Source organism: Trachypithecus francoisi, unplaced genomic scaffold (genome assembly GCF_009764315.1).
Source record: "Trachypithecus francoisi isolate TF-2019V2 unplaced genomic scaffold, Tfra_2.0 Contig01579, whole genome shotgun sequence".
Lineage (NCBI taxonomy): Eukaryota > Metazoa > Chordata > Mammalia > Primates > Cercopithecidae > Trachypithecus > Trachypithecus francoisi.
The window spans coordinates 26,592,115-26,619,281 of NW_022681442.1; the positions used below are offsets into that span (position 1 = coordinate 26,592,115).

The 27,167-nt window shown below is 42.8% G+C and overlaps 1 protein-coding gene across 1 annotated transcript in view; it reads right to left on the reverse strand.

Moving 5' to 3' along the window:
• The window catches only part of SORCS3 (sortilin related VPS10 domain containing receptor 3), a 616,841-nt gene that overhangs the window by 336,591 nt on the left and 253,083 nt on the right, over positions 1-27,167 (reverse strand). The window contains exon 3 of the mRNA XM_033183483.1: positions 9,735-9,834. Coding sequence (XP_033039374.1) covers positions 9,735-9,834 — 100 coding nt within the window. The remainder of the gene's footprint in view (positions 1-9,734; positions 9,835-27,167) is intronic.

Genomic DNA, 27,167 nt, shown 5'->3' on the forward strand with positions numbered 1-27,167 from the left:
GGGAGGGGAACATCACACACCAGGGCCTGTCACGGGGTGAGGGCAAGGGGAGGGAGAGCATTAGGACAAATATCTAACGCATCCAGGGCTTAAAACCTAGATGACGAGTTGATAGGTACAGCAAATCACCATGGCACACATACACCTATATAACAAACCTGTACGCTCTGCACATATATCCCAGAACTTAAAGTAATTTAAAAAAAAAAAAAAAATTAAAGCATTTTGCTAGTGGACGGCATTAAGAACAATTCATAAAAAAATGCTAACGACCCTCCCATCCAAGTATATCTAACATGCTAGTTATACTTCTAAAAGGAGGGGACAGGTAAGTGATCTTTTATCCCCATTTTACAAATTGAGAAGGTGAGGATCAGAGAATTTAAATGACTTCCCAGTGCCATACAGCTAGTTAACAGAAAGGCTTAAAACAGAAATCCTGATTCTTTTCCCAGATAGCTCATCTCCCAAGGACCCAGCCTCTTGTTTCTTTATCAAACCATTTGGCCTTTGTCATGCTGCTCAACCATTCTGGCCAGTTCTTAATGCAAGGCTTGGTTTCCCACCCAGGTTCATTTGAAATGAGATTCCAGCTGCAATGCCCTTTGGGCTTTGAGAGTGGAGTACTGAGAGGCTGTAGATATCTCTGTAAACCATAGATCCACCACTGACATTCAGCAGGACCGATGTGGAATGCTATCTTCCTACCACTTCATATTTGTGCTCACCTTATTCCCAGTCGAGGTTCTCTATCAGATCAGAGTTCTCCAGCTGTCACCAGCCTTATGGGTTTGGCAGAGAATACTAGACTAGGAGTCAGTAAACTGCTCCAGCCCCAGCTCTGAGGCAAGTGACTCTATGACCTCAGACAAGTCCCTGAGTGGCCTCTTCTGTTCAGTGAGGGTCTATACAGTCTCTGAGAGCCCTTTAAACTCCAATATGCAGTGAGTCTAAGAATTAAATATGAGCGGAAATGAGTTAAATGAGCACATTAGACCAAGACACATGACCATCAGCAACAAATCTGAGCAAACTGCTAACATCTCAGTGCCAAACGTCCATCATCTGTAAATTGCATGATGATAGTGCCAACATCATACAGTTGCTGTTGAAGTATTAAATGAGTTAATTCATGCAAAGCATTTAGGATAATTTTCAGCACACAGCAAACTCTCAAAAAACTCTAGCTCCTTCTTGTATTATTGTTATTTGTCATTGTCATTATTATCATAGACACTTTATGAACAGAAGCAGATACTAGCACTAACAGAGACTTCTTTGCTCCTTAACAGACGGGTTATTATGCGCATTTTATGAAGAGAAAAAGAAAGGCTCACAGAGGAGAGACGTTTGGTTGATGCATCATTAAGTCAAAGGACATGAGGGAGTGTGGTATAGCAGAGCTAACTTCCCACTCCCTATTGCAACATTTGGTGTCCTCTATTCTAGGTTACTAGAACAGGTCCAGGCAGCATCTCTAACTCTCTTGCCTGCGGGAGGAGGGTTGAGTGTCCCTGGGTAACGACTATGATGCTCCTATGAAGTTGCATTGGTTCATGTTGACAGAACCCCTCAATTGTGCCAGCAAGTAGTGCTGCTGCTCTGACCTCTACCAGCAGAGCCAGTGTGTTTCAGGGACCCACCTTTTGACCAAGGAACTGTAACTTCAGAAAAGATAGCCTGGGTAACAGGGCTTGGCCAGCCAACATGTAGTCATAGAACTAAGAGCTATGAGGATTACACTTTCTGAGGACTTCCCAATAGGTTATCCAATGAGCTACAGAATCCATGAATCATCACATGGTACCGCAAAGCCCTCTGAGAAACACTGTCTAAATGGTGGCCATCCAGATGACCTGAGCTGGAAGGGGCTTCAAAAAGCATAGAACGTAAACTTGCCATTATACAAATAGAGAAATGAAGGCCCTGGGAGGGGAGTGGCCTATATAAAGACATTGAGTTACTCAGGGGCAAAACCAGGAGCAGAAAGCAGTCATCTGCCTCCTACCCCTACTCTAGTGGTCTTACCCTACAATGACACAAAAAGTCCCTTTGCACTGAAGGATCAACCATGTGCTTCCTTTGAGTCAAAGGGAAATCTCTGTAAGCCACACTTGACTATCTCTCACACAAATAAGGGTATCAGTGCAGGTCCCCAGCAAGAGTCCACAAAGTGTTCTCCTGTGACTCTAAAGACCACTTTGCAAACACCAACTTTTCACCCGTAGACTTAGCTACCACTCCGAATATGCCACATGCTGCCAACTGGTAACAGGGATAATATTAGATTTGGTACAGCCTGTTAGCCCCCAAGCCCTGAACTCCACCTCCTAATTAGTTCAAAACACAGACATTTCTTATTAAAATCTATATAGAAAAATCTCTTTAAGGCCTGGCGCGGTGGCTCACACCTGTAATCCCAGCACTTTGGGAGGCTGAGGCGGGCGAATCATGAGGTCAGGAGATCGAGACCATCCTGGCTAACACGGTGAAACCCCATCTCTACTAAAAAATACAAAAAAATTAGCCGGGTATGGTGGCAGGCACCTGTAGTCCCAGCTACTTGGGAGGCTGAAGCAGGAGAATGGCATGAACCCGAGAGGCAGAGCTTGCAGTGAGCTGAGACTGCGCCACTGCACTCCAGCCCGGGCAACAGAGCAAGACTCTGTCTCAAAAAAAAAAAAAAAGAAAAGAAAAATCTCTTTAAAACTCAGAACATAATAGCAAGGATGTTAACAATAACTGGCTATGCTAGGCTCTCATTTTCACATGACAACAGTCATTTGGAACCTAATGGTGAAGGGAAGCCCTTACAGAAGGGCTTCCAAGTCTCTACCGGGCCCACATCTTCCTTGCCATTATCTTCGGGACCCTGTATGCATCAGAATTTGAGACCCAGGTCTATGCAGGCAGTCATTTTCTTGGGTGCATCTTGTCTGCCCAAGTAAATTGCACATTTCTGAAAGCAGGAAACTCCCTCCCTCACAACATACTTTGCTCAGAGGTAGACATTTTAAAAAGATTGTTCAACAGCCTAAAATTACCTTCCCACCTTTTTGGCCTTACTTTAGTGTAAGAGACTTTAATATTTGTGGACTGAAAGTGTGTTACCCTGCCACTTACTTTCCCTGACCCTCCAACTATCTTGGGAGTTTGGTATTTTAAAATTCTGTGCTATGTTTTGGTTAAAGGTTTTCCAGGGTTTTAAAGATAGCTCAGGGTTATGTGCTGTATCCAGAGAGCGACACTGGCATAACCAGCCTCCGAACCACACACGCGGTGTCTCTTGAACGGCTTGACAAAAGCAGCTTGCTCAGTGTAAGAATCTCACTGGTAATTCCCACTATATTTCTGCAGGGTAGCCTGGAAGTAATTATCCTTCTCACTGGTAAATCAGTTTGGAATGCAGGATGTAATGCTCCCCTCCTCCTTCAAGAAACTGCTAATCCTCTAACACTAATGAACAGAAAACCCCAGGCAACAGCGTTACCACTAATAGAGTGATGACTACAACTCGCCTGGTCTCTATACCTGTGGCAGTGGCACCAACCCTGCGGGCAGATAGAGGTGAACAGGAATCCTGGACCCCCTCTTATTAGCTATTTTCCAAACTTAAGTGTCTATCTGCTTGGGCCTCAGTTTCTTCGTCTGTCAAATGGGGATAAAACTACCAAGCTCAGGAAATTAACAGTAAAACTTAGAATAAAATGTAGTAAGGAGCTTAGCCCAGTGCCTAGAACTTATTAGAAGCTCAATAGAAAGAACTCATTAGCCTATACTGTTGTCAGACCTTATAGTTTTCATCACACACAATCACACACACAGAGAGAGAAAGAGAGAGAGAGAGAGAGAGAGAGAGAGAGAGATGTAGCTCTAATTGTAGTAATTTGGTCACATTCTCTGGCTGTTAGACCAGTGCGCACTCTCTGCCATTTCCAATACACTGTCTCCAAAGTTGCAGGTAGCAGTCACTTTGGAGCCAATTAGACAATAACATGCCTGCATTTTCCTGTCCACTCAAAGATTCATTCTCAAATAAGCTCGCCCATGAGAGTCAGGTTCCTCTCTGGTTAAGGCACAAAGCCTTCAGCCTGTTTTTACAAAGCACAGCAAACTTGACCTTGACACTTGCCATTCTGCATGGGCCTGAGGACAAGAATCAACTGACAGTAATGAGTTCTGGGAACCCAGGGATGTTTATCTCCTGCAAGGGGAAGGAGAAGCTGGGTGCTAGAGCTCACTAGCCACACCATAATGGAGCCACTCCTCCGGGAGGCAAACTGTACACTCTCCTGCTTCCAGAACTAATATACCATTCCTCATCTTCAGGTACCAGGCTCAGATACATTCAGCAATGCTGGGCTCCCATAAGGAAGTTGGGCTCAAACCCAGGCAATGAGTTAATTGGCCAATGGCCGGAGAAAGGCAAACAACTGGGTATACAAAATTCACATCAAATAGTCAGAGTGGGTCAAGGTCATAAAAATAATGCTGATGCCACCATGCCATAGAACAGCAGTCTAGGACAACTTCAACTGAAGCAGCTTCATGCATTTCATATCAATACTCTCATTTAGACAGGGAATTATAAAACCCGCTAGATGAAATGATTATACCCTGCTCACAGCTTGTGAGAAAGACAGTACTCCCAGTCTAAATCCCAACTACCTCCAGGAAGCCCAGAATTGCTGAATGACTAATTTGTCCCCAAAATAAACCCATTGGGAAAGCTGCTGTAGATCTACCATTTATAGCAATATAGTCTTGGGGTAATTTATCAAAGTCTATTTTCTTACCCTGCCTACTTTCAAAGTGGCTGGGAGGATTAGAGATCATGTGGCTAAAACTCTTAAAAGGGAGTTTAGGATAGTAGCTGCTCAGTTAGTGCTAACTGGGATGATTACTGGTAGAATGAAACTATACACAGGTTAACACCTCTGCTTCCTTCCAACTTAAGGCTTTATTAACTATCTGTATTTGGGTAATTTTGTGTTGTTCAAAACTGTTTAAAAAATCAACAATTAGCTTTGGGAGCAACTATATAAATACAACCTCAATTTACTGTTTTGCCAGGGGCAACAGATCTCATTTGATGTATTCACAGCCTCCAAGGAAAGCAGCAGCCATCTGTTAAATAAATAACTCATTAGGTGAAAAGCAAGTGCTTCTACAAGATGAACTCAAAAATCCGCCAGAGACTACTGCCATTGGCTGACTGATGAAATGGGTTGCTACAGATAATTTGGGTACTAACCAAATCCAAACCATCTTGCCTAACACAAGCTGAGATGAGTATCCATATGACCGTAAGTTTAAACTTGAAAACATAAATAAGGAAACTTAAAAACAAAGTTGCATTACAAGGTTCCAGAGCTCTAGACTAATAAAGAAACAAATAAGAGCATTTTTATTTATATCAAATTGTCATTTTGCCTAAGTGGCTGGAGAAGGGGGATTTCTACTAAGCTGAATATACTGGTTATGAGAAAGTCAGAATGTAGACTACGTGTGCACTGTCAACATCAAGAGGCTCAGAATACAATACATACCACTTAGTAAAATGAAAATGAATCCAATTTCACTTTTTCTTGGATGATTCAGAAAGCACTTCAGATCATGTAGGACCCTTATGAACATTCATTAATTTCTTTTTTTTTTTTTTTCTTGAGACGGAGTTTCACCCTCGTTGCCCAGGCTGGAGTGCAGTGGCACGACCTCTGCTCACCGCAATCTCCGCCTCCTGGGTTCAAGCAATTCTCCTGCCTCAGCCTCCTGAGTAGCTGGGATTACAGCATGTACTACTACGCCTGGCTAATTTTGTATTTTTAGTAGAGACGGGGTTTCTCCATGTTGGTCAGGCTGGTCTTGAACTCCCGACCTCAGGTGATCCACCCACCTCAGTCTCCCAAAGTGCTGGGATTACAGGCATGAGCCACCGTGCCTGGCTATGAACATTAATTTCTATTGCTATTCTCTAAAAAAATAAATCCATGCCATTGGCCTGCTGCTTACTTTTCCCCAATCTGAGTGAAGAAAATGTCGGTGTGTTTAACTTTCTGGGTGGCAGTGCCTCCTAGATGGGAGTTAACTATACTTTGGTGATGTTTCTCAGGCCAGACAACAAAACAGGCCTGACTTCTGTTTATTGAGTAATAGTTTCTGTGAGAAATGGCTCCTGAGCCCACTGCCTGAATGTCATCACGGGGAAGGATAAATGGAGGTGGTATTCCCATGCCAGTGACAGCCAAATCCCAACTCTATGTTCCTTCCTACCCACAGAATCTGCCTTAATCCATCCCTTGTCTCCATCACTTCTAAGAACTTCTTAGTTGCACTAAGGAGAGTTCAGACTGTCAGGAGTAGAAAAAAAAAACAGCAAAAGACAAAAGGAAACATCATTATGATATTTTCTAAGAGGAAACATACATGACAGATGAATTCCAAAACAGATACAAACAGGTACAAACCTTTATGAGCCATTTAGGAAAATCCTCACAAAAATGGTCTATCTATCATCTACATGAAAATACGATTAATTCTGTTGTGGCCCAGATACAAGACAGTGATCAGTGCTGCAGGGCACTTTTGATGTCCCAAATATCCAGTTCTTGCTTCGCCCAAAGTGCATACGCCCACTGAGATCCAATATGCCCAAGCCACTTGTGTGGGATGGCAGGAGCACTAAACTAGGAGTCATCAGACCAACTGACAAGGCTGCCCCTAATCTGCTGAGTTGCATGGGTGGGGCAGTTGTCCTCTGTGGGCCTCTGCTTCCTTCTCAAGAAGGGAGAAGGGCAGGAGAAGAACTGAAAACCATCACTACTGGCTTAATTCAGTCAATTCATCATGTGCCCATCAAGGACATAGCATTAAGCTTTAATTCAAGATTATAAAGCAATTTTGAACCCCTACGCTATCACTGTATAAGAAAAAAAGGTGCGGCCGGGCGCGGTGGCTCAAGCCTGTAATCCCAGCACTTTGGGAGGCCGAGATGGGCGGATCACGAGGTCAGGAGATCGAGACCATCCTGGCTAACACGGTGAAACCCCATCTCCACTAAAAAATACAAAACCAAAAAAATAGCCGGGCGAGGTGGCGGGCGCCTGTAGTCCCAGCTACTCGGGAGGCTGAGGCAGGAGAACGGCATAAACCCGGGAGGCGGAGCTTGCAGTGAGCTGAGATCCGGCCACTGCACTCCAGCCTGGGCGACAGAGCGAGACTCCGTCTCAAAAAAAAAAAAAAAAGAAGAGGTGCAAAAGATGACCTGATGCAAATAAATCTGGCCTGACAATCAAGAGTCCTGGGTTCTAATCCTGACTCCTTTTTCTATCTGGCTATGTGAGCTTTTTTGGCTTCAATTTTCTCATCTGTAAAATGAGGTTGTTGGCATGGATAAATGATTTCTAACCGAGACTCCATGGACATCTTGGGTTCATGAGTGGGATCTGAGGTGTTCACAAAGTCCTCAAAATGTATGAAAATTTTTGTGGCATAGACATATTTCTAAAGAGGCCGCCTAGAACTTTAATCACATGTGTAAAAGACTTGCAGTTCAAAAACTGTTAGGCACACTGTTGGTGGGAATGTAAATTAGTACTGCTATTATAGAAAACAGTATGGAGCTCCTCAAAACTTAAAAATAGAGCTACCATATGAACAAGCAATTCGACTACTGGGTATACATCCAAAGAAAATGAAACCAGTAAGTCCAAGAGATTTCTGCACTCTCATGTTTTTTGCAGCACTACTCACAATAGCCATGATATAAGATCAACCTAAGTGTCTATCAATGGATGAATGAAGAAAAGTTGGTACATAGACAAAATAAAATACTATTCAGCCATAAAAAGGGAAATCTTATCTTTTGTGACAACATGGATGAACCTGAAGACATTATGCTAAGTTAAATAAGCCAGACACAGACAGACAAATACCATTTGATCTGACGTATATGTGGAATCTAAAAGAGTTAATCTCAGAATTAGATATTAGAATGGTGGTTAACAGGGGTTGAATGGTTAAAGGGGAGGCATGTTTTGGAGACACTGGTAAAAAAAATACATAATTACAGTTATATAGGAGGAATAAGTTCAAGATATCTATTGTAGAGCATGATGACTATAGTTAATGGCAATATATTGTTTTCTTGAAAAATGATAAGAGAGTAGATATTAAGTGTTCTCACCACAAGGTAACTGAGTTATTGCATTTGTTAATTAGCTAGATTTAACCATTCCACAATGCATATGTACTTCAAAACATTATGTTGTACAATATAAATACATATAATATTGTTAATTTAAAAATAAACAAATTAAAAGAAACTATTAATAACCACTCATCTAGGTGAAATCTGTGCTTTCTTCTAGCTCTAAAAATCCAATAATTTAAATAACGATACTGAAAAATGTGAAAATGACAAAGGTTTGGGACAAAGCGAAAAGAAACTACTCAAATAAAATCAATAACAGGTGCTTAAACAGCCAGCCTGATGATCAAAGCTTTGGCACTTGGCTAGTGCGCAGTCTAGGGCCTGAGAGTCCCCTACAGCTAACTGGATCCTTTGGCTATCTATCACCAATGCTGAACCAGAAGCCAACAATTCTGCTTCCTCCCTTTGCTGGGTGTACTTAGGGGTACCGGAGGTGGAGGTGAGGAGAAAGTCTATGGATGCACATTATGCTGCTGAGGGCTCAAGTCAAAGCTGCTCCGCTCTGAGCAGCATAAACAGTCACAATTCTCAGCCACAGTTTGGACTCTACCATATTAGAGATCAGAGATATCCACACAATGGTTTGAAGCTCGCTCCTGAGCTTACCTTGAGGAAGAAAGCACTGGCAAGATGGAGAAATGCAAATCAGATTGCAAGAGAAGAACTTGGTGGTGCCATTTTTTTTTTTTTTTTTTTTAGCTTTTTAGAAATATTAAAATGACCTTTAATGTGGTTATTTTGGTGCATGTATTTGAATCATGTCTGCCTAAGTTTCTAAATAACAGTGCTTTCTTAGCTGGAGAAAGAGCACATCTCCCCAAAGATAATGTACGGTGCAGTATTTGTTTTCTAAAACTGCTCATTGTTCCATAGAATCCAGGACTCCTCCTCCCAGTAGATTTCCATGGCCAAGGTCTGACCTTATATGATTTCATCCTGGCTGCTAAATCAAGAGGAAAACAGAGAAGCAGAGGTGCCAGAGGAGCCTGGTCTGCCCTCTGCCTCAGAAGCAGCTCAGGATCAAGTTGAAGAAGCCAGGATCAGCCTTTTGTTCATGTGGCAGAAACAATCTCCTGGGAATAAGGGGTTCTCAAAAAATGTATCAGCAAGAGGAAGGCTGTGGAAAGACTCAACTCTAAAGTTGAGCAAACCCATGCTTACATTCTAGATGTGTTACCACCATCTGACTCAGGGTAGAAAGTTACTTCATCTCTCTGAGCTTCTCTTGCAAAATGGGGACCATAATAGTTTCTATCCCATAGATTCATTGTGAGGATAAGTGCGATGAGACATAGGTACATAGTTTTACTGGTGGTGTTACTATCACTGCTGCTGTCACTATTATTATTATTACTATCAAGGCTATTGTTAGAATTACAAACAGCGTTTATGAAGTTCCCGGCATATAAATCAGGCCTCTGTAAGTGATTCCATGACTACTGAGTTTTTTCCTTAACCTCTGGCCCTAATGAGCACAGTGACCCAGCAGGAGTGCTCAGGACCTACTGACCCAGCCTCTTACCTTCCTTTTGTTGGTGGGATTGACATAGAGGTAACTGAGGACAGTCTTCAAACCCACTTTGTCATTCAGCTTTTCATAGGTGGTGCCATAATCTGTCGACCTGCAGGTAAAAAAGAAAACAGAAAGGGAGAGATCGTTTTATCAATAGGCAGCTATGTCTAAAGGGAAGCCAGGCTTTCCCCCGACCGACCAGCACCTTTCTTCCAAAATCACATGAGTGCTTAAAAGTGTTCTTCAGAGATAAAAAGCCCCATTAATTTTAGAAGAGCAATTAGGCTAATGCATCTGCTTACTACCTAAGCGTGTTCCCCTTTGCTCCCAGCCTTTCTCAGAGACCTACTTTTTTGCCCTTTGTGAAATTGTTTGGTGAAAGGAGCTGCTGGAGACTACCTGACTCCCATGCTGCTCAGCCCCGCCCCCTGCCCACCCTGGCTCTGTGTGGAGCTGTGGAAGCACACAAGTTCCCACCAGCAGACCCTCTGTATGGGAGTTGTGTGTGGAGGCCATGGGAGAGTGGCCAGGCTGTCTCCTGAGGTCACCATGGTACAACCAACTTCATACTCACTCCATTGGGCCTGAAGCAAGGGACTCTTGGAGGACCCTAGAACCTCATAACCCCAGAGAACTTATGGGGTCCAATGGCTAAATGAGACCACACCAGGCAGAGGGTTGGATGCTTTACATGGGGACAACGATGTGGGTGTGTTCAGGGTGAAAAGCCTGTGGCACTGGGCTGCTTACAGGGGAGGGGTTCATCATTCCAGTGATCCCGGTGACTACCTGCTCCTCCTCTCCAGCACACCAACTGATGCCAAAACCAGCAGTAGAGGCTCCTTTCTTTCCATCCTGCCTTCCATGGTGGAGGAGGGAGACAGGGTGCCAAACAGTGAGATTAAATTAGTTGATCTCCCTGCCATACTGTTCACCTGCCCCCAAAACCTACCCCACAGAGACCTCCCTCCCTTTTTCCACCATCTGTATCATCAGTTCTCACCTCCTCTTCCCGCCATCACTATCCTTGGCTAGACTTACAAAACTTCTCCAACTCAAGCTTTAGAAGGACACAGAGGTCAATGCATTTTCTCTGTAGTCAACTGACCTTGTAAGGGCCTGAAATCCGCCACAATCTCAGTTCCCAACTCTGGCTCTGAGCCTTGCTTTGAACTGGCATTTGATGCCCTAGTAACCACCAGCTCCAGCCTTTGCTTTGAGCCTTTATCCACCTTCTAATGCTAATCAGTGCTTCCCCGGCCAACAACTTAGCTTCAGAAGCTTAGTACTTAAAACTATATAACCTTTGTCTTTTTTTTTGAGACAGGTTCTCACTCTGTTGCCCAGCCTGGATGGAGTGTAGTGGCACAACCATAGCATCACATCATTCTAATGGCTTGTGCCTCAAATTCCCGGGCTTAAGCCATTCTCCCACCTCAACCTCCTTCCCAATGTGAGGACCATTAAGAGTCATCCCCACCCTCATCCAAGCTGGCAGATTCCTGGTCCCTGGGCCCAGTGTAAACACCCACCTGCACCTCCTCTGTAAAAGCTTCTCTAGCCCTCCTCCCAATAACTGCTCATCTCTTTTCTGCACCAGAACAAATTTCTCCATCCTTAGGCACCCAAGGCACACTGTACATGTCTCTTTTCTAACTTTTCAATAGTGGCATGATTGATTTCTTTTCTGTTTCCCCAACCACAATGTAAGCTCCTCAAAGAATTAAGGAACATCATAAAACTTCCTTCATAAGAGGAAAGAACATGAACTTTGGGTGTAGCAAAATCGCTATTTCATTCCTACATCCAGAGCTCTCTCGTTACATGACCATGCACAAGTTATTTACCCTGCTGGAGCCTCAGGTTCCTTATCTGAGGAATGAAGATTCCGGGTGTGGTGGCTCACACCTGTAATCCTAGCACTTTGGGAGGCCAAGGTGGGTGGATCACCTGTGGTCAGGAGTTTGAGACTAGCCTGGCCAAGATGGTGAAATCCCATCTGTACTAAAAATACAAAAATTAGCCAGGCATGGTGGCGGGCACCTGTAGTCCCAGCTCAGGGAGGCTAAGGCAGAAGAATCGCTTGAACCCAGGAGGCGGAGGTTGCAGTGAGCCAAGATTGTGCCACTGCACTCCAGCCTAAGTGACAGAGCAAGACTCTGTCTCAAAAAAAAAAAAGAATGGGGATAATTTAGTCTCACAAGGCATTCGTGAGGTTACAAAAACATAAGACATGGGAAACCTCCTAACAGAATGCAGGTATACTAAAACAGAATGCAGGTACACTAAAATGTTAAAAAATAAACCAAAGTAAAGAGGCATTCATTCACTTCTCCTTTCTCCAAAATATACAGGACAAAGTTTTACACATTATGCACACTCAGCATGTTTACTGAATAAACGAATGTCAACATTTCAAACCCTCTCTAGGCTACTGGCTCCACTTGGTAATCGGTTATGCTAACTTTAATCATCAGTCCCCCAAAAGCTGACTTCTTATTCTCTGACTTTTGTCTACTGCAGGCACAGAAGCTCTGGGAATCACTACCAATCTTTCTCCTTGCCTTTCTCTCTACAACCCAGATCACTCTTCAAGTCTTAATGATTCTATTTCCTAAATAACTTAGATCCCTGGTATCCTTTCCATCGTCACACCAATGCTGTGGCTCATACATCATCATGTTTGCAACAACCCCCCAATTTTATGCTCTTCTTGAGTCTTCTCCCTCCCCCACTCATCCTCCATGCTGTTACCAGGCTATTTTTCTACCCCAGATCTGTCCACCTCGCACCTTGGTAGTAATTGCCCATTGCACACAGTCAAGCTGAATCTTCCAAGCTAAGTCTTGTAAAATCTGGCTTCAACCTCCCTTTCTGGATCCATTCCAAGCCACTTGCTCCTCTGGCCCTTTCTCTCCAGCCTCGCTAAACTTCCCTGAGCATGTCCCACATTCTCACTGCCCTCCGCTTCTGTATGCATCATCTCCTTGTCTGAACTATCCATCCCTGTTTCCTCTACTTGGCAAATTTTCCTTCAACCCTCAACATCTAACTCCAACATCATCCTTTTCCAGCTTTCGCGGGGGGAATTAATCACAATCTCCTTTGTGGTCCCGTACTATCTTGTACGCATTTCTATTTAAGCATTTATCCTGTTGGTTTGGCTATACTGTCCTTATTCTGGGATCTCTTCCTTGGCTGTAACTCCTTGAAGACAAGAACCATTTTTTATAACAGCTCCAGTGTCTTGCACCATGTCAGGTACAAAGCAAGTGCCGAAAGTATTAGTTTTTGTATTGTTTTAATTTGTCTTTACTTGTAAGAATGAATGGATAAATGAGCTTGTCCAAACCTACTCACAAGTTTTTAACCAACTACTGATGTCTAGTGGTAATTCAACACACAGCAAACAATGCCTAGAAAACACGCTTGATGCTTTCGATGCTAGCACAATAGTGCAGACGGTACAGTCTAGCAAGTTCTGTCCTAGGGAAGTGTCTGTAATTCACTTGTACTAGAATTAAGGTTAAATGACAAATCACCCTGAGCAACTATCCTGTGCAGTGCAAGAGTGGAGATAGACCACGATCTCTAGAGGCTGTCATTTGCATTTTTATTAATCCAAGTAAAATATTTTATAGAGTTAATTACTTCTTAATTCTACACTCTTGAAGGCATAAAGGCAGCATGGTGTAGAGAAAGAACATTGAAGCTGGAGCCTGGAAATCGAGACTGTAGAACTGATTTTCAAATGCACTCAACGTGTTACCCTGGACAAGCCACTTTTTGAAGGCCGTTAAAAATGATTCTGACACTGGTTGAAATGATGAAGTAAACTTTATTCAGGACTACTGCAATATGTAGAGGGACTATTGCAATGGGATTTTGCAGTAGGGGAAAGACATAGGGCTCAACTCCAAATAGAACAAGGAAAAGTGGGAATTTTTGATAAGAGTCAGAGGAGAGGTCAGTGGATGAAAAATTGCTAAAAGGAGAGGGTAATTCTTTGCTAAACTAATCTAACAAGATTCTTGCTGAATGCAGGTCAGGGTGATCAGATATTACCTAGATTATAGTGGTGGATGAAGACTTTGATTAGCAACAGAGGTTGGGAGATTCTGGCTAACCTGACTTAGAAGGATTCTTGTTAAAAGTTGGACTCTTGAGAACATGCCTAAGCTGGGGAGCCTAGTTTAAAAAGAGCTCAGAGGATTCTAACTCAAGTTTGGTTAAGGAAAGCATCTTTGTCAAGCTCCATTCCATCATTAACATGAGAGGTTTACTTACATAATCCTAAGGTCCCTTATGGATCTTAAATTTTATTAAACCACCAACACAATGCTAAGTTGTTTTCCAACTAGCATCTTTTCCTCATACTATCTATAGCAAAAATCTTAGAAGAGCTAAATTCTCAGGAATCCCTGCAGGACTGATGGAAGTCACAACAAACTTCCTTCCTGAATCCAAATAACTCTCACAAAAGATAGTATGCTGGTCACCACACATGGTCTCACTTTCACAAGCTGCATGACAGATTAACACTGACTTTGCTATTTTCCAAAAGTGGCTGCTGAAAAAAGGGACTTCCCAACAAAGGACACCCTCTACGTCTCAGCCTCCTCCATGCCTCTGGCAGGTTCTCCTCATTTGTCTGAGAGGAACAAGTCCTATTTGATGAAGATACCTCAGGGAGCCTGGGAGCCTATGGAACCAATAGTGCCCTTGACTCTGTCCTTTCCAGGATGGCCACTGCACACTGCCCTGACCACAGCATTCTGTGGGCCCATTTGGCCTGGGGTGAGGGGCCAATGTTAGAGAGGTCTCAGCCCCATTGCCAGAGACAGTTATGCTGGCAGAACTTGCTCTTACAAGAAAGCAAACCATCCTCTCTACTTTGTGATTCCAGACACCAGCCAGTGGGGTCACTTAGAGAAAACAGGCTCATCTCATCAATTTTAAAGCTAGCCTCCCAAATCTTGGCACTAGGTTCATAAGACTGAAATGTTCAGAACACTGGAACCATGACACCAGTGCGCTGAGCCAGCCATGGGCCTGGCACTCTGCCAGTTACCATTCTGAATTTTTCAGTGCACACAGCTAACCTGGAAGGCAGCGCATAAGGTGAGTGTAGCCACGGGGCTCTGGCTCCCATGCTCTGGATCCAGTTACCCCAACCCCATTCCACTGTCACATGTGTGCGCACACACATGTGTGTCTCTCTCCCTTGTTCCTTTTTTTCCTTATGAATTATTTCCAGCACACAGAAAAATACAATGCAATGCCCATCATTTGGCCACTATTAGATTTAACAAGTGTTTGTGTGCATAAACAACATATAACCTTTTTGAGTGTTTTTACATGTACATAAGTGTTATCGCATAGGATATATGTTCTGCATCTTGCTTATTTCACCCAATATTCAGCTTGTGACATGTATCCGTGTTACATACCTAGTGGTCATTCATTCATTTTAACTGCTATCTAGTGTTTCAGCTTATGAATTAACCATTCTTTATCCTTTCAAACCACTGAGAAGTATTTTTTTTAATTTGCTATTATAAACAATGTTACAATGAACATTCATATGCATGGCTTCTTGTGTATTTGTGAAGAAAAGTTTTTCTGGGGTGGCATCTCCATGTGGGTCTCCTCTAGGCATAACTTCTACTTCACTGGCTATTGACAACATCTTCTCCAAGGAGGCTGTACCTCCAAAGAGACACTGCTCCTTGGCTTCACCACCTGCTCAGGCACCTGCTCATCATCTGGCAGGTCCTGTCAGCTACCTGTCACTCACGCTACACGCTACTCCCCAGGTACCTGACGCTGACTGGCAGACTGGGCATCCTCCCTCTTCAACTTTCCAGAGGTGCTCGGGGACTATTCTATGGCATCAGCTCCTAGTCTGAGTCCTGAAACTGTTCACTGAGTTCTTGTCTCATCCAGAGGCATTCAGAAGGACTTACTGCAGACTATTACAATGTGGGAGGAACCCCCAGCCTGACCTGCCATACACTTGGTCTTTCCCACAGGGCCACTCTCCCACTGACAATTCCAGGAGTGGAGGTTTGAGTTACCATATGCTTTTTATCTACCCAGCAAGCTCCCACTCCTCTAGTGAACTTCTGGAGGAGAGGCTGGTGGCAATAAGCATATGGGCTGCTATTTTAAAAGAAAAAAAGAACAGAAAAGACATCCAGTTGATGCAGCCAAGTCAGCCTCTCAATAGAGCTGAACTGCAGCTCAACCTCTCTGTCCTAATGCCCCAGTCTGGCCAGAGATAGGCACTCTGCCAGCTCTCACAGGGCCATCTGATGTTCTTGATCTAGGTGAGCACATGGATTACCTTATCCAGTTGGCACCTTCTCCTGGTGTTTACCACCCTGGTCCTCAGCCCTCTCTTCATTTCCTCTCCTCTTCTTGCCCCTGAGCTCTGCAAAACTAGGGATCATTAACCCTGGCATCTTTCACCAGTCAGAATTCATCTCCTCAGTGGCCTGCCTTCTAAGGGATACAATCTAAAATTGGCAAACAACCACAGTTGTGGTTGTTCCTTTCCTCTCAGCAACTTCTGCATTTCCATGTTTGGCTCATTCCTTTGCATACATTTATCAACCATGGCATCTGACATGGGCTAGGCACACTGTGCTTTGCTTCCCCTTTCCGACCATTTAAAGTAGCTCTGGCTCAGGCTGGTAAACTTTTTTTCCTGCAAAACAACCAGATAGTAAATATTTTGGGTTATATGGACCTCCGCCACAACTACTCAACTCTGCCCTTTTGCAACTCCAAACAAGCCAAGCACAATAGCAAAATGAAAGGGAGGGGTTTGCAAAAGCAGGAGGGGTATGATTTCGTGGTGCTGTTCTAGCTGGTATCAGCTAGAGGTAGAGAATATCAGCCTCTGCCTCTATCCCACTGCCCCCCTTCCTCTCCCCAGTCATGTTCTCACCCTGCTTTTGTCTCTAAGACAACTTCTCAAGATTCCTGCCTGGATCTCTGATGCCCTAGAGCATCCTTCCCTGCCTGGCTGCCACACCAGGTCAAATATCTGCCTCTGTCTGGCATTCAATGCCTTTGTAGTTTACCTGCTTTGCTTTACCATTGCCTCCAATGTCCAGATTGTCTCCTTTATGACTCCCAGCTCCAGTACTCATTGTACTACAAAAATCTTTCCTATAATTCCCACCCACACCCTCCTCTGCATTTATACCAATTGCACCTAAGAGCTCCCTATTTATTCTCTGAATATACAGATATGCTTTTGATCTTTTCAGCAATTGCTAAAAGCTTCTTAAAAGAACAATCACAAATAAATTTTGTTTTAAATTTCTGAAAGTGCAGAGCACAGTTCTACATAAAGAAAACAAGAAGACTGGAGTAGTACAAAGACAACTGAACTCAGAGCCAGAACTAGCTATGCAAGCTTTACATGTCTCTGATCCTCAGCTAAGACAATAGGGTTGTTGTTACTCAGATTCAATGAAGAGTAATAAGATACCTAGCTTGACATCTGCTAAAAGCCCTTGTTCCGTATATGTTTATGGCTCCCATTTTTATGAATACCCCTGATTGTATTGTCCTCAAGGAAAATCACCTTGTTTTCTTTTTCTAGATTTATACTCTTTACACTTAATAGGGGTGAGGCACATGGATACCCAATAAATCATTAAAGGATTTGTGGACACTGGTTCCAATTGTCACCGTGAGCAGATGACAAGACCCAGTTGCCTGGAGAATCAAAAGATAGAATTATGCTTCCAAGTGCCAGGCCTTGGGGAGCACCCACTAGCAGCTCCTTCAGGTATACTCCACTGAGATACACTGAGGATTGTCAACAATCAAAGACCATAGGCTATTAGGTGCTCTGGTGTGTGGTGAACCGCAGTCCATTCCAAGGTCAGGGTCAGGACTTCCCACAGCACAGCTCCAGACCAAAGGCTGTTCAGAGAGTTGTGATGGAAAAGCATTGATGCTCCCCTCTGGCCTATTCCACTCCTCATTTTAGGGCCAGTGCCCAAAGCCACATTAATCTGTATCTTTGCAATGGCAGAAGCCCAGCGTGACCACAAATAACCATCCAGATAACTAATTTCAGACCTGAAGCCAAAAGTAAGCCATTTAAATAGCTTCATTCTCCAAGTGGGTATTGCCCTACCCTCTGCTTCAGAAACTCCACAGGAAGGCTGATGCCAATGCAGAAGCTTACACAGCTCTCCCTGACCTCTTGTTACCTGACTCCTGGCTGCATTGTCTAGTCTCACAAAGAAAGGCAATGATACAGGATAATTAATTCATCTCTATTTCCTCCTGCCCCCACTATTTGAATGAGAGCCACCTAAATGTGGTTCTAAATGTGGAAAATTGGAGGTTCGCTGTCTTTGGAGACCAGTCATGCAGAATTCATGGTTTAGATCAGGTAAGTTGTAGACCCACCAGCTTCCCAGCACACATCTCAGCTAGGACAGAAGCTGAAGTATGTGGGGTTGGGCCAACATTCAGATCTTCAGTTTCTTTCTTTTCCTTTCTTTCTTTGGTGTGAACACATTAGTTCTCACTGAAGACATTCAGTTCAGATAATAGGGTGATGAGTTGTTATATTTAGGTTTTAAAATGCCAAAAAACTAACCTATCAGCCAAAAGTCCTATTTGTATCATGCACGTAAGGGAAAGAAAGAAGCCCTCCAGGGAAAAGAAAGAGCACAAACAGGCCGATGAAAAGGTATGACAGCCCATAATTCACTGCATCTCTGTTGATATGAACATAACTGAATAACAATCATCAGGAAAAGGCTAAATAGAGCGTATTACACACACACAGAGAGAGAGAGAGAGAGACATAGTACTATACAGCAGCATTCAAGAGTAAAACAGATATCAGTTATTGACCTGAAAAGCCTCTAAGACATAATACTAAATATATTACACACACACAGTCTATCCAGACACAACAAAGCAATACATTTCCATTAAGTTTATAAGTGTGTACACAAATACATACAAAATCTAGTGGAAAATACATAAAACTACTAATAGAAGTTACCACTGGGTGGGGAACTGGGGTGGGCTGGGGTTAGGTAGCTAGAAGCACTTGAATTTACTTGTAATGTTGAGATGTTTTCAAACAAAAATGTATCCAAGTGTCACTCATGTAGTTAAAAATTATAGCAATAAAGTGATTGTTACCAAACAGTCACGTTGTTAATCAACAAATTAACACATCTGTAGGAGAACCCAGTTAGAGATGAGCTTCTGCATTCAAAAAGGCAGACCAACAGAATCATAAGAGGATTCGTTTCAGAGTCGAGCAGATTTGGATTCAAATCCAGTCTGTGGAGCTTCAGGCTAATGATGTAAACTCATGTTTCATACCTGCTCAATGGGAATATAAATGTTGCCTTCGTAGGATTTTTGTGAAGCTTATATAGCCCTACTGTCAGAGGGTTCACTTCGCTGTCGGTTGTTGGGGGATGCCACGGTAGACCAATAATATTATCACTGGAGGAGAAACTGCCTCATACATTTCTGGGCAAACAACAGCTGTGTTACAGCTACATAACCCCAGTGGACAAGCTAATGCCACCCCATTCCCACCACATCAACAGTAAGCTACCAAAAGACACATGGGAAGATGGGGAGTCTGCAACACATAATCAAAGATAGCCTCCAGCAGGTGGCCAACACTTACAAATTAAAGTCTAGGGAAAACGGACCCAACTTTTCCACTAAGTTTTCCTGGGGAAAAAAATAATGAGGCCTACACTAGCAGGTGCTGGACAGTTTTAGCAAGGCATCGCTGTCTAAAAAATAAATATATTTACCATTTCTCTTTAAAATTGTATAGAGTCGACTGGGGCCCTGTGACATGTGCACAATTACATCTGTTTGGGCACACCCAGAAACCTCCAGGATAAAATGTGCAGCCACCTAATGAAGGAACATGAATGGATGGAGAGCCTTCAGACCACCTTCCTACCCTCAAGAAACTAAATTCTGTGTCCCACTCATCTTTAAATATTTTCTGTCTCAGTAATAAGCACAACGCCTTGCACATGGAAGGCACTCAATGCTTTCATTAATCACTTTATCAATTAATGCAAATCCCTCCCCTCCCAGAGTCTTCAGCCCCAGAGAGAAGAGAGTATCTCCTTCTGCTGCCATCCTCCCCGATGGAGCCTCTGATCTCACCTACCTCTGCTTTCCCAGTGCTCAGCATCTTCGTCACTCTCAGAGAGCATCGTATCTGCTTTCTGGGACCACATCTTTTTCTCTTTTCTGCTGTTGTTTTATGTCGTTATTTAACTTTTTGTGCATGATGCTTCTTACTCCAGATAGAATAAGGTCTCTGAAGTCAAGGGACTACCTTGGCCGTCTCTTTTAACCCCTAAATCATGCTGAATAATGCCATGCAGGGTAATCCTCAAACTGAGAAAATATGTCCCAGGGACTGAAATAGTCACATTCAGAGAGATTCCCTTCTGACTAAAACTGTTCTACTGTGAGAAACTAATAGCAAAGCAGATACTCCTTTGTGCTGGACCAGTTTTACTCGTTATCCTACTGGCCATCCAGAACAGAAAGAGGGCTAAAGTCTTCCGACACATGGTGTCTCCTAACACAGGCAAGAAGAGGAAATTCCCAGTTACCAAGGAGTCAATTACAGCTCTCCTTTTTGAGCCTCTAATACTACAGTAACTTCATCTCCTTTTGGGTCCAGAAACGTAAATTTCATTTATCTCTTCCTTTGTAAGAATTATGGAGTGATTGCTATGCTCTCTGTGCTGTGTTAGATGCACATCATTTAAAACAACTGCCTATCGGATCCTACATTTTACACTGACTGTTCTTGACAATAGACCCGAGGAGTAGGGCATGAAAAACAGTCTCAGTATTTTTTAAGCTTTCTTTTGAATGGCTAAGCAGGAAAAAGCAATTAGCTAGAAGTTGGATTTATTGTCAAGTCATAGAATGTGTCTTAAACTTTCACAGTGACTCTTAGAGAAGTGTCCCCTCCAAGATCTGAGGCAGTGCTCGTCTGAACCCATGTGACATGGACTGGCTCAGTAGATTGGTTTCCATAGCCTTGGATAAAAGGAATGTCACATCCTAGGGTCTTTTAAAAAAATACTGAAAATTTATGGTAGAAATACCCTTAAATTTTAGAAAAAGGATAATGCACAAGATATCCATATCATATAGAAAACCTCAGTTAACATTTTGGTGTGTTTTTCTTTAACCCTTGTGTGTTTACAAAATTTGGGGTCTGGAGCCAGGCGTGGTGGCTCAAGCCTGTAATCCCAGCACTTTGGGAGGCCGAGACGGGCGGATCATGAGGTCAGGAGATCGAGACCATCCTGGCTAATACGGTGAAACCCTGTCTCTACTTAAAAAAATACCAAAAAAAAAAACTAGCCGGGCGACGAGGCGGGCGCCTGTAGTCCCAGCTACTCGGGAGGCTGAGGCAGGAGAATTGCGTAAACCCGGAAGGCGGAGCTTGCAGTGAGCTGAGATCCGGCCACTGCACTCCAGCCTGGGTGGCAGAGCAAGACTCCGTCTCAAACAAAAAAAAAAAAAAAAAAATTGGGGGTCATTATTTATAGAGTTTGGGTCCTGATTTTCCATTTAACATAATATTGTAAGCATTTCCACATATTGTTACATATTTTTCAAAAATATCATTTTATTTTAAAGCCTTACAACATTTCAATGTATGAATGCATCATAATTTACTTTAACTATCTTCTCTGGCCAGTTGGTCAGTTTCTAGCCAAAATCTTGTATTAAATAACTTGAATGTGTATTGTCAGACATAAATCTTTGTATGTATCGTTATTTGTTTCCCTAGAATAGATTCATGTAAGTGCAATTACTAGTTCAAAGGATAAAAATTATCATTAAAGCTCTTGCTATAAACTGCCTTACAGACATACTCTGGCCAACCTGCACTTCTGTTAACAATGTATAAAAGTTCCAGTTTCACTGCATGCTTGCAACATTGGGCATTATCATTTTGAAATTCCTGTACATAGATAGATGCTCTAAGATACCAAAGAACATACACATTGACACCAAAGCGTGATAAAAATCTCTGAGTCCTTTACTGTATCTCCATAACAGAATACCATGTCTTTAACAGTGGTTGGTCCTCAAACTTCGATGACTCAGGACTCCTTTATACTTTTAAAAGTTACTAAGGACCCCAAGATATTTAATTCAAGTGTGTTATATCTAGCAATACATATTAAAACAGAAATTACATCTGAGAAAAATTTACAAAATTGACTCAGTTTAAAATAACAATAACCCTGTTACATGTTAACATACATAATTTTATTTAAAAAACTATAGTTTTCAAAACAAAACAATTTCATGACAAAACTAGCATTCTTTTACTTTTCAAATTTTTCTTTCAAAGTTCTTTAATATCTAGTTTAATAGAAAATACATGGATTCTCGTATCTGTTTCTACATTCAATCTGTGATCATATCAAATATGTCAGGTAGCCTCTAGTAAACTCCATTGTACATTCGTAAGAAAATAAGAGTTTAAAAGGCCTATAACATTTTATTATTATTAGAGAATAGTTTTTACTCTCCATCCTCTGAAGAGAGTGGTGGAGGCCCCCAGGGGTCCCTGGGTCATACTTTGAGAACAGCTGCTCTGTGCCAAACAACTCCTGGGTCCCAAGAGGACTGTAACTTATAACACGTCTTATTAGCATTATCATTATTATTAAATCTATGCCCACTTGCAAATTTCTTCTCACTTCAAACCTTTACAGTTCAACTCGGGCTCCTGTGTAAAGCCCTCTCATCTACCGTGCTCTTCCGTTCTCTTTCCTTCCTCTGGTTTTCTATTGCTTTTATATATCTACAGCATCATTTGCCCTGTCCCCTCTGATTTTCATAGTCTCTTGTCCTCACCACAACTGCAAGCTTCTTGAGGTCAGGGATCAAGACTCTGGCAGATACTGAGACTCTGTAATTAATTTCTCGGAAGACTGTCACCCTAAATCACTGTGGCATTAAGTAACTAACATTTGCATAGTGCTTTATACAAAACACTTTCTCTTAAAACAGTTAACTGAATCCTCACCATGACCCTCTGACATAGGTGTTTTATCTCTGTCATAAAAATGAGGAAACAGAGACTCGGAGACGTTAAGTGACTGACCAAACGACAATCCTGGAACTTGAACCCAGGTCATATGATTCCAAATTCTATGTGCTCTACTTCAACGCCTGACCATTTATTTAAACAGTAGTAATTGAGCATCTGCTTCACAAAGTATCACATGGCAAGAGTTTCACTGACTCGTCTGCTCAGGGGGTCTCCATGGGCATTTCCTATTAGAAAGCCATGCAAGTTTAAAAAGGAGAATGCTTGGCATCAAAATTAGGTTAGAATTCCTGCTCTCCTACCTACCAGCAACACGACACCAGAAATACTGCCTAACCTTTCCAGGCCTCAGTTTCCCCATATCTAACATGGACATAATAATTGCCATGAAGCAGTGTTATTAGGAGGATTCAATGAGAAAACCTACATAAAGCACAGGGCAAGAATCAGCTTAGTTTCTTGACAGGCTTTCATTCCTTCCTACAACTGTCTTACCACCATTCCCTATTTCTCCTCTGGAAAATAACAGTGACTTCACAAGATGAAGACAGTCACTTTCTATCATCTGAGCAATCTGACTATCGAACAGAAAAACATATTTTATCTCAGATACCTGGTTCTGGAGTCTTTGCAACAAGAAGGCTGCAGAAGCCCAGGCAAAAAGTATAACTGGAAAGAGAAGACAGCCATTTTCATGGTCAATCCATGCAAAAGCCTGCAAGGGCCTTGGCTCAAGGATCCAGTACCTCACAGTCCATTCCCCTCAACAAACACAGACATTTCTCAAGCCCGTGACCTCTCAGAGTCACTGGAACTCAGCACTCTTCCTGAGATGAGTGCTCCCCTGAGTAAAAGGAGTACTCAACTGGGCTAGTCAAGGTGCTGACAGGAGCCAGAGTCCCAGTCAGAAACAGAGTGTATCTCAGCCAGTTAACAGTCATCAGGACTGGCAGCAACATGGTCCTATCAGCCATCTCCAGTGTCTCACACTTAAGCATTCAGCAAGCCCCATAAGTTATGGTTGATTGGGTTTCTAGTCTTGTTGTTACAGACACTCTTTGTTTCCAACTAAAAACAATGCTTCACAGTTTGATTACTCTCTTTCTCTGTAAAAGGAGATGGTTGGAGTCAATGATCTCAAAAGTCCCTGCCATCCCCAACATTCTGTGCATCTGATCAAGCTCCAAATGGCTTCTGGTGCTTCCAAAATGCAGATCTATGCTCCAAAGATGCAGATCTGTTACCACTGAGAGGCCATTGAGGTCCTACAAAAACTGCCTACGTGAGGACAGTGTCTCTGGAGAAAGCATTCAGCTGCTCAAAGGTTTGCCAGCCTCTGCATCACTTAATCTAGGCACCAATGGGAACACTGTCAGAAAGAAAAATATGGTCTTAGGGAGACAAGACCATATCTCACTACATAACTAGAAAGCAAGACATGAGCAAGTCCTAAAGGCCAAGGGCTGAAAAACATCAATTTAAATCTAATAACAAGACCACCAGGAAATGGTGGGCAAGATGACATAGCACATTGGTGAAATTCAGAGATAGTCCTCCCCTAGAGAGATTGTAGGTGAGGGGGAGGTTTGAGGAGGGAGATAGTAGTTAGCAAAAGGTCTCAAGAGTGCTATTAGATAAAACTCTGAGGACACGGATCCTACTAAATCTCCAGTGCGCACTCCCTGATACATTGCAGGAACTCAATAACTATCTTTAATGAATACATAAATAAGGGATAAATGAGTAGGAAGCAATTAAGCCAAATAGAATATATTAGCAGAGTGGTTAAGTGCACAAACTTTGAAGTCAAATACATGGTTTCAAGGCCTGGTTCCACCACTTGATAGCTGTGTGATCCTGACCAGGTCACTTTACCTCTGTGAACTTCAGTTTTCTCACCTATAAAATGGGCAAAACTATCTAAAAAGTATTTCCACGGTTGTTTGATAACTCAAGGAGGCAATGCACATGAAGCATTTATCACAATGTCAAGCATATTATAGGCTCTTAATAAATGGTGGCCATTATTAATATGATGATGGTGGCAATGTCAATGAAGAAGACAATGACAGTTTTTTTTTTTTTATTTTTTTATTTTTGAGACGGAGTCTAGCTCTGTCGCCCAGACTGGAGTGCGGTGGCCGGATCTCAGCTCACTGCAAGCTCCGCCTCCAGGGTTTACGCCATTCTCCTGCCTCAGCCTCCCGAATAGCTGGGACTACAGGCGCCCGCCACCTCGCCCGGCTAGTTTTTTGTATTTTTTTTTTTGGTAGAGACGGGGTTTCACCGTGTTAGCCAGGATGGTCTCGATCTCCTGACCTCGTGATCCGCCCGTCTTGGCCTCCCAAAGTGCTGGGATTACAGGCTTGAGCCACCGCGCCCGGCGACAATGACGGTTATTAGTGATAAAGGAGCTCAAAGTAAAGGAAGGAAGACTTCATGAAAAAGGCTTTGAAAGAGGGTTGAGTATTGGAAGGTCAACAGGAGACAAACAGTATGCTCAAAGGCTTGGAACCTGAAAAATGCAAGTATTTTCAGAAGGTAATTAAGAAGATTGGGTAGATAATAAAATGTTCTTTCCCAACCTCCTCCCACCCCAAGATAGAGTCTTGCTCTGTCACCCAGGCTAGAGTGCAGTGGCACCATTTCAGCTCACTGCAACCTCCACCTCCCAGATTTAAGCAATTCTCCTGCCTCAGCCTCCCGAGTACCTGGGATTACAGGTGTGCACCACCACACCCGGGCAATTAATTTTTGCATTTTTAGTAGAGATAGGGTTTCACCATGTTGGCCAGGCTGGTCTTGAACTCCTGACCTCGTGATCCGCCCACCTCAGCCTCCCAAAGTTCTGGGATTACAGATGTGAGTGTCTGTGCCCAGGCCATAAAATGTTCTTATACAGGCATAAGAGGGGGTAAGTTCAGATCAGTAGAATAAGACTATGTGGAGGTTCTTATATATCTGCTAAGAAGCTTGAACTTGTCTTACAAGAAATGAGTACCTCAAAGGTTCTCAAGTAGGATGGGAACATAAAGCCTGCTTAAAAAGACTAAGCTGTTAGTGATTTATATGATGGTTCGGTGAAGCATGTGCTCTGGCGGTAGAAAGACTTGTCAGGAATCCATCTCACTATCCTGGATGACTGTAGGTTGCAAGAAGTAAAAGACAGGGAGAAGAAGCATAATCTGTTTACTGGACAAAGTCAGAGGTGAAGGAGAAGGAACAGGTATCTTAAGGATACCAAACCTGAGGGCCTGAGAGAATTGTGTTATCATTGACAGAAACCAGTAGAGACAGCGTCTCTGTAGCACATTATAAACCGACTTTGAGGAAAAAGAAAAACATTCTAAGCTGGGTTCCCTAAAATCAAAGCCCAAGTCTGGGATTTGGAAGCTCAAGAACTATAGTGGGAGTGCTCTGAGGCAAAACCTAATGGGAAACAGGGAAGCAAGACTGGAAAGAAGCAGAAGATAAACAAGGATGTGGTTTCCTGTGAAGCTTGATCCCCAGGGAGACTCTGGGGCAGACACCTCACCACATACATGTCCCACTGTAAGGCAAGAGGGCTGGGCTTTTGTACCCCATATCAGTTAGGCATTGGCCATACTAAATGTAGGAAAATGGTAACCTCTGGAAATGGTCACAGCACTCAATGGCAGCTGATAGATGGGTAAAGGAAATGTTGACCTAACACTTGGCACATACAGCTCAATAAATACCTTCTATTATTATTATCTTAGCATTAGGATGATGGCAAGATGTCCAAGATATCTGATGAATAAAAGAAAACAATTTTGAGCAAGTACAGTTGTATTGCCTGGTATAATCCCTGTCTGGGAGAGTAATACACTTCCCCTCCATTACCTGACCTACTTTGTGGAAGCAACAGAAAGCTAAGTAGTTGTCATTTTCTGGGTTATCAACATCGGCCATGCAATTCATCCAAGGTGTAAGAGCATAAAAGAAAAGTTAGGTGCAGCTTTCTACAAATGGGGAAAGTTAGGCTGTTTGCATATGAAGCACTGGATGTGGGTGGGAAAACTTGTCATGGATGCTCCACTTCTCCCAGGCTCCTGATATTGACTGCTAGCTCATACATCCCTGACCTGAAACCCTCTCTCCTGGATGGAGCCTACCTGTGAGGTTACTCTAATACATCTAGAACTCCATACAGTTGAATTTTCCTTTTATATGGCAGGAATCTCCCTGAAAGGATATGTGTAAGTCTGTAAGTTTTAATGTGCCAGATAAGCTAAATTCTCTGTTTAAAAACTATATACTAAGTCCCATAGTAGAGAAAAACACTCAAATGAATATTTCTT